The sequence below is a fragment of the Mercenaria mercenaria genome, chromosome 14, assembly GCF_021730395.1.
Source record: "Mercenaria mercenaria strain notata chromosome 14, MADL_Memer_1, whole genome shotgun sequence".
Classification (NCBI taxonomy): domain Eukaryota; kingdom Metazoa; phylum Mollusca; class Bivalvia; order Venerida; family Veneridae; genus Mercenaria; species Mercenaria mercenaria.
Window position 1 is genome coordinate 36,585,838 of NC_069374.1, and position 8,654 is coordinate 36,594,491.

An 8,654-nucleotide genomic window follows, 5' to 3' on the forward strand; every position below is an offset into this window, starting at 1 on the left:
TTTTGAATGTAAGCGTGTGACTCAGGAATTAGTTGACCAGATGTTTTCAGATTCTTCACATGTCTTTTATTTCATTGGATGACCTCACATGGCAAGTTAACTCTGGTTTTCATTTTAGCAAAATAAGGCCCCTTTTTCAACTTAGAAAATTTTGCTAAAGCTTTTATATCTACATGTATGCTAGTAATAAGTGGAAGGGCTTCAGTTAGTCAAGCAAGCTGTCATTAGACAGCTTTTGTTCTCACAGGATATCAAATAAACATAATGACCCAAGTATCTGATATAATAATTCATTTCAGATTGTATTTATACCTATATGGATAGTGATGTGTATATCAATGATTGGGGTAATATATGCCATCATTTTGGCAATCATTTTGTCACGTTCGCCAGAGATCATCAGGGACCAAAGGCGTGGAAATCTCACAACAGCCATTGGATATTCCCTTCTAGTCATTCCTATGTTGATATTTGAAGTAAGTTGTCATTTTTTCAAATTCTTTTATGAATTTAGCTGGAACTTAGTGATTTTTTTTTTAAAGATATGCATTAAAGGCAGCCCATTAATATGACTGAAGCATTAATTATTTGATTAGTTACAGTAACTGATTTTGCTGACCAATAATCAAAAATTATTAACTGGATAAAGGATTAAATATTTTCATTCATAATGACATTGTTTGTCCTTTGACTTATATAGTTTATTACATTGAAATGCCAGTTTTGGCTGCTTTCATCAGTGCTTTTAGTAAGAATTCAGACTTTGAATACAAAATACCTAACCCACCCGCTTAGTTCATTTGGGAGAGCGCAGATCTATTGATCGCAGGGTCATGAGATTGACCCTTGGGTGAGGCAAATGTTCTCCATGATGAATTGATGACGGACATTGTGTCTGAAATCATTCATTCTCCACCTCTTGTTGGGGAATTCAGTGGTTAAGGTCATTGGCTTCTGATTGCTTGCCCTCACCACAGTGGGCTTAACACCTTAATTTGAATGTAGAATTATTTCATGTGAGAAAGCTGTCCAGCTAGCTTACAGAAGGTCGATAGTTCTACCTAGGTATATGTTTATGCCTGAAATAACAGTTTCAGGGGTGCCTGGGGTTTTCCTTTACCATTTGAAGCTGGTAAGTAGCCAAATTACCTATAATTGTGTCAGTATGACATTAAACCCAACAACAGCCAACATTCAGAGATGAAATAAGAAATGTACTTACAATTGTTTATTTTCTTCTTACATTCCCAAACTTTTGTTTGCAGTTGTGTATGTCACAGTATTATTTGATTATATTTACAGATCCTGCTAGCAAACAGGCTGGATGAAGACAACCATTTCAAATATACAGCCATCACAGTACCATTATATATATCATTGTTTACACTAGTTCTGCTTTCATTTGGAGCAAAGGGAGGTAATCAGTGTAAGTATTAGGTTTCTTCTTGCATTATGCAAATTTGCAGTGTATTCCATTGTTTGTGGGGTACATTGAACTCTAAATCATAGGAACAATACAGAACAATGTTTAGAAACTTTTTAATCTTTCTATGGTCTGACTTATTTTCTCTTTTTACTCAAACTTCATAATTTGTACAACAATTATGGTAGATATAAAGGTTGCAGTTATACACAGAACCACTTTCAGATTGCCCGTTAAAAAGTTTTGAGATCAAAGCACTTCATGCTCGTGCTTATTGACATTGAATTTCAGAATGTAAAACCTAATTGAGCCATGCCATGAGAAAACCAACATAATGGGTTTGCGACCAGCATGGATCCAGACCAGCCTGCGCATCTATGCAGTCTGGTCAGGATCCATGCTGTTTGCTTTTAAAGCCTACTGCAATTAGAGAATCCATTAGCGAACAGCGCGGATGCGCAGGCTGGTCTGGATCCATGCTGGTTGCAAACCCACTATGTTGATTTTCTCATGGCGTGGCTCAATTATGTATTGTTATTGCCTTTTAATGTGGTCAATAACATGAAAGCAACATTTTATGACATTCTACAGCTTTCATATGATAAATGATTCTGTAAGAGGTCTATTTAAGTAACAAAAATAGACCCATTTCTTAGAGCAAGACCCCTATTAGAAATATATTTTTAAAATTATTAATTTTTTTAGGAAAATTTATTGTTTCTTTTTTATATAAAAGAAAATAACAAGCAACCTATTTTTTTATTTCAATATAATTTCTAGTTTTACATGTAAAAGGCATGTGGTCTCTTTGATGATTAGATAAAAGACATTGTGTCTGAAATCATTCGTCCTCCACCTCTGATTCATGTGTGCCCCGTTGTGCCCCGAGATGTAAAAAAAATCGACATTACCCATGTATAAATCTTTTAAAGGAAAACTGTTTTTAGGACCAACAGTAAATAGAGAAGACATTTTAATCACTGTTGACCTTATGCATAGCATCAAATGTATTGCAGATCAGAAAATGTGATATAAGCCCTGAATTATTTATTCTTTGTAATCAAAAATAATACTTCAGTATTCACAATACTTTATGATTAAGTATCAAAATGGTCCACTATGATTATGGGTCAGATACATTAAGCTTTTAGATGTGCTTTTATTTGAGCCATGCCATGAGAAAACTAACATAGTGGGTTTGCAACCAGCATGGATCCAGACCAGCCTGCGCATCCGCGCAGTCTGGTCAGGATCCATGCTGTTCACTTTTAAAGCCTATTGGAATTGGAGAAACTGTTAGTGAACAGCATGGATCCAGATCTTGAAACCTTGCTTGGGCTGTAGAATTCATCATATGAGCCGAGCCATGGGAAAACCAACATAGTGGCTTTGCGACCAGCATGGATCCAGACCAGCCTGAAAGCGAACAGCATGGATCCTGACCAGACTGCGCGGATGCGCAGGTTGGTCTGGATCCATGCTGGTCGCAAAGCCATTACGTTGGTTTTCCCATGGCGCGGCTCATATAAGGAAGTGATCCAGCTGGCTTTCAGAAGGTGGGTCAGTAGATTTTACCAAGGTGTCCTATGCTTGAAACATTGCCCAGATTGGCATCTGGGTCCGGTTGTTCGAAACTTTAATCAGCTGTTAAACTAACCGGAGGTTAAATTTTGATTCAAAATACTAGACTTGATGGGAAACACTAGTGTGATATTTTGATTTCATTGTAAAGATTTTTCAGTGTTCATAATTCTTACCTCATACATTTGTATTCTAAGTCTTCTGAAATGTCGAAAAATAACTCTAAAAGTTAACCAACCGTTAGCTTAATCGCCTGTTAAAGTTTCGAACAACTGGACCCTGGTGTATTCCATTACCGTGAAAATCTGCGCAGTCTGGTCTGGATCCATGCTGGTCGCAAACCCACTATGTTGGTTTTCTCATGGCACGGCTCATTTTACATTGTATACATGCACTTTGTCGGTTTTAGGGTGGTTTGGTGTCAGGAAGGATTTCTGTCAGTTTTCGCTCGGCCTGTGTCCTTGTCTGCAAGAGTATGGGAATATATCCTACTCCGCGGAGACCAGTAGTGAACCGGCCACAGAAAGTGAACATGTGACGCCCAAACATTGGCATAGTAAAAAGAAACCACCAGATGATATACTGAAAGTTGTAGTGCCCATTGTGTCCATAGAAACGCCAGATTGATTTACAACCATATATATATGTATATGGATTTGAGCATTGTGAAATTCTGAAATGAGGGACCGTTCATTATTTTAAACAGTATTTATTTGGCATAGTGGTACATGTGTAACATGTACAAAATGTTGTTATATAACATGACAATTGTGGATCTCAGATCAAACTATAACAAATAACTTACAATGATTTGTCGTCAGGAGACTGTTCCATTCTTAATTAGCGATTACGTTAAGCTTACTAGCCATCGGAGAACATTTATTTGACAGAATCAAAATAACAATATCTAAATTAAGGTAAAACATAGATTGTTTTACATGGCAAGGGACTGAGCAAAAAGCCCCAATTATCCAGGATTTTGAGCCGTCCATTTAGGAACCAAATCATACAGGTCAACTTACATTGGAAATTCAGGTCACTTATTCTTTGTTTACACAGAACTGTGATGTGTTATAAAAGCACACTTGTGACATTTTTAAATAATGCATTAGAAACACTATGTCATAATTAACTTACAAAATGGCTAAAACAAGAAATTATGACTTGCTTAATTTAATACAAACAAATTTTGATTGAAGACTTTTTTCTCATTTTTTTTTTAAATTAATGTTGTATTCTATGACGTGTGCATCAGTGTTATGACTTATTTTTACTACCCAGATAGCCTAGAGGTAGAGTGCTGAAAGTTGTGGGTCATCATGTGAAAATTTTGACTGTTCATTTGACAACAATTCTCAGAATTATTCTTTGGGGCATTCTAAGTTAAATTGTTGGATTTTCAAAATGTAGCAAAAAATTGTTCACAACTTCTTTATTGAAAGAGCTGAAATACCAATTAAGGGGCTTGGAATAACAAAAAAAGGCATATAAACTAATTCATGTGTATTTTCAGAATTGAAGATTTCTTTTTATCTCAGTGATACATGTATAACTTTTCAGTAGTGTCTTTGATATAGCAAAAAGAGCATTTTTCTTTAACCTTTCGCAAATAAATACTCTCATTTTCAGCAGAAATATACTTGCAAACAAACATTCTAGGAGAGAATATCACACAACTTTCTTTGCATTTGAAAATGGTGTATTTAGCAGATTTGCTCGTACTGCTGAACGTGCGAACAATTTTGACACCTAAACTCAAATTGAATAAATGCATTTAAAGGGACTGTGTTACATGTTTGTGCACTCAAGTTATTGATACTCTACCCAGCTGAGGTAGTTTCTTATAGAAAATATAGGGAAAGTGACCGGGAGGACGTGACTGAGTCCAGGTTCTTGAGCTAGCAGAGTTTCACTGTATATCAGTTGTAAAAGGAAAGCAAAAATGGATACATAATTATATATACTAGCAGTTTAAGAATATTTTTTGCAGAACTACAAAGCTTCGGACTTTTTGAATGAGCCAGTTTATGTTCTACAAAAGAGAAATGCAGCTAAGTAAATACTAATCAAATAAAATATTCACTTGTACACATCATATTTTTTAAAGTGTAGAAAGTACATTATACTTTGATTTGTTTGCTGTAAATAAAATATACAACAAAGTGGTTCAGTTCTATGCTATATTTATTTGCTCTGTAAATTGTGTATTTTCGAATGGAGTGCATCAATGGCAGAGTGGTTAAGGTCAATGTACTCAAAACACTTGAAAATATGTGCTTGAAACCTTGCTTGGACTGTAGAATTCTTCATATGAGCCGCGCCATGGGAAAACCAACATAGTGGCTTTGCAACCAGCATGGATCCAGACCAGCCTGAAAGCAAACAGCATGGATCCTGACCAGACTGCACAGATGTGCAGGCTGGTCTGGATCCATGCTGGTCGCAAAGCCACTTTGTTGGTTTTCCCATGGCGCGGCTCATATAAGGAAGTGATCCAGCTGGCTTTCAGAAGGTGGGTCAGTAGATTTTACCAAGGTGTCCTATGCTTGAAACATTGCCTGGATTGGCATCTGGGTTCGGTTGTTCGAAACTTTAATCAGCTGTTAAACTAACCGGAGGTTAAATTTTGATTCAAAATACTAGACTTGATGGGAAACACTAGTGCGATATTTTGATTTCATTGTAAAGATTTTTCAGTGTTCATAATTCTTACCTCATACATTTATTTTTCTAAGTCTTCTGAAATGTCGAAAAATAACTCTTAAAGTTAACCAACCGTTAGCTTAATCGCCTGTTAAAGTTTCGAACAACCGGACCCTGGTGTATTCCACTATCGTAAAAATCTGCGAAATAGCACCATTTTGCCTGGTTGTTCCTTGGATGGTTCTCTATAAAAGTTGTTCAAATTGGGGTGCTTAGCCCTTTTTAAGAGCCATTAAAAACGAAATACCGGTACTTCTAAACTATTCCTCATGAACGAGTTGATGAATCTTCATCAAACTTTGTCTGCAGCATCTTTGTAGTGTCACCTCTTAGTTTATTCAAAATACTTCTTTGGCCGCAAGGCATAGAAATACATTTTAACAACTTCGTCTTAGGAACACCCGTCCGTTTTAGGTGCCACTAGAGCTTAAATACGGCTTCTTCTCATGTATCTTGGTCTGTAGCATCATGATAACGGTTTTATGCATCCTTTATTCCTGTTTCAAGTTCTCGTGTTTCTTCTCCATAGCATTTTGTATTGCTTCTGCATCTGTTCCGATCATTTTTGAGTGGTCAATAGCACGTCATTTATGAATTTATTTTCACATTTCAAGTGATCTCGTTTCTCATGACTTCCTCTTTGACATTTGTTAGGCGAAGGAAGATCCTGTAATTCAGCTTTTCCCTATACTTACGGGCATAACATAATGTGCTGCACATCTTTGCCAGTACATAAGAATTTTTCAATTTTTATGTTTATCACCGTTGCAGTCTGAGAAAACAACCTGAAGAGAATAAGCATAATGTTCACAAAGTGGATTTCATTAATGATGTTGTTAAGCTGTCAATATAAATAATGAGACCATATGAGCCGCGCCATGAGAAAATCAACATAGTGGCTTTGCGACCAGCATGGATCCAGACCAGCTTGCGCATCCGCGCAGTCTGGTCAGGATCCATGCTGTTCGCTTTCAAAGCCTATTGCAATTAGAGAAACTTTTAGCGAATAGCATGGATCCTGACCAGACTGCTCGGATGCGCAGACTGGTCTGGATCCATGCTGGTCGCAAACCACTATGTTGGTTTTCTCATGGCACGGCTCAATTATGTTGACAAGTCTAACACGAAGCACAGATCTTGAAATACAGAAAAGAAATATAGGTATTCGATGAACTGCATCTTTTCTTAAATTATGCAATGTCATCTGGTTGTCTTTAAGAAGTTTACCTGGCAGTAAGATTCGCTCGTCTAGAAAACTGCTACCTATAAAACATATGCTACCACCATTTATGGTAACCTGTTTGTTTAGACGCAGGTGTATAATGAATTCGGGTTAATGCAGCATCAGGTTACTTAACGATTATAGCTTAGCTAATTCTATAGAAACTGATATTTCTTTATTTTTCGCTGTTTTTTAACTGATATTTCGTTATTTTTCTCTAAAATGAAATGTTTGTTTAAACTGATAGTTTGTTATTTCTCATTCACTTGAAATGTTTGTTATTCTTAAAGCTTAAGAGAGTTTCGTCATGAAAGTATTCGTAAGGCTTAATTGTGCATTGATACTCATATAAAAGAAACATTCCTAGAAATTTGTTTATGATTTGGATTCGCGCTCGTTTATAAAAATCGTGACATATTCAATTGCCACGTACATCTGCCCGTCCAAATGTGAGTCCGTCCGTTTCATTTTGAATACAAATATTGAACTGACCATTAATGTGTATATATTTAAAAGTTCTATATAGTGTGGAGTTAGGACCTATTTGTATGTTGTTATTGTTTGTACACCCCGCCCCCCCCCCCCGCCCCATCCCCCTCTCCCAACAACTTGGTATAACCATGACGTCAATTTATTCCACTCTTGAATCCGTTTCCTCCAAAGACCAGTACTTATATCATATATATATCACCACAACAGGATTCGAAACCACGACCGCCTCTCTACGGTGATCCGTTAGGGCCGGCGCCTGCTCCCTGTGAAAGTGAAACGCGAGGGAACGACGGTACAATGGCGAAGCGCGACAGTACGATGGTGACAACACAACAGTGCGATGGCGAAGCGCGACAGTACGATGGTGACAGTCCGTCGCGCTTCGCCATCGTACAGTCACGCTCCGCCATCGTACTGTCGCGCTTTACCATCGTAGTGTAACCCGTACAGTCCTTACAGACTTGCTTAATTTTCTTCTAAACAAAAAGATGTCCAATTAGTCTTTGTATCTGTATTAGATCTATATAAAGCAAATAATGCCAAAACTAAATTGCTCATACGAGGGTCATTCGGAAAAAAAAGATAATTGTAAAGGAATATGGTATACAACCTACTGTCTAACTAATATATAAGCTTCAGATTAAGTTTATCTCAGTCTTTAAAATATTTGCCCACTTCCGCGGTCAGGAAATCCATGAGATCATAACGCTGCAGTGTAGTCTCCCCTTTGTATGGTCTCAAGTAACTGAAAAAATACGACTCTCAGTGCTTTATTCAAGAATATTTTCGCCCGGAAAACATCTTTTTCAGCCACGGAAAGATTAAAACGTCACAAAGACGTAAAAAAGCGGGATGATTGATTTGTACAACTTATTCATCTCTCAGAAATTTTTGAACGATTGGACTTCTGTGAGCCTCAGCGTTATCATGGATCAACTTGAGACCGCAATTATACCACTCATTTGACATATTTTTTTGTATTTTCGTTTAACCGCTTTCAGTATTCTGTTTCTATAAAAGTTTCCAGTGACTTACTTTCCTGACGGTGCAGGAATATTTACAAAATTTTAATGTACCCCTTGAGTTAAAGAAGATGGAAAACAAAAGATAATAGGTAAGTGTAGATTTCTAGGAAGCACAGAGCATTAAAAAACACACCCTCAGAACCACGCATCTGCAAAGTAGGCCCACAACAACAAAAAACTGTAACGGAAAAATATTACTGCTTCAAAA

The 8,654-nt window shown here is 37.0% G+C and overlaps 1 protein-coding gene across 1 annotated transcript in view; it reads left to right on the forward strand.

Moving 5' to 3' along the window:
* Nucleotides 1-5,044, forward strand: part of LOC123527269 (transmembrane protein 185A-like) — a 12,017-nt gene extending 6,973 nt beyond the window's left edge. Inside the window, exons 5-7 of the mRNA XM_045306623.2 lie at nt 300-476; nt 1,303-1,426; nt 3,414-5,044. Coding sequence (XP_045162558.1) covers nt 300-476; nt 1,303-1,426; nt 3,414-3,631 — 519 coding nt within the window. The 3' untranslated portion in view covers nt 3,632-5,044. The remainder of the gene's footprint in view (nt 1-299; nt 477-1,302; nt 1,427-3,413) is intronic.
* The last annotated feature ends 3,610 nt before the right edge of the window (nt 5,045-8,654 follow it).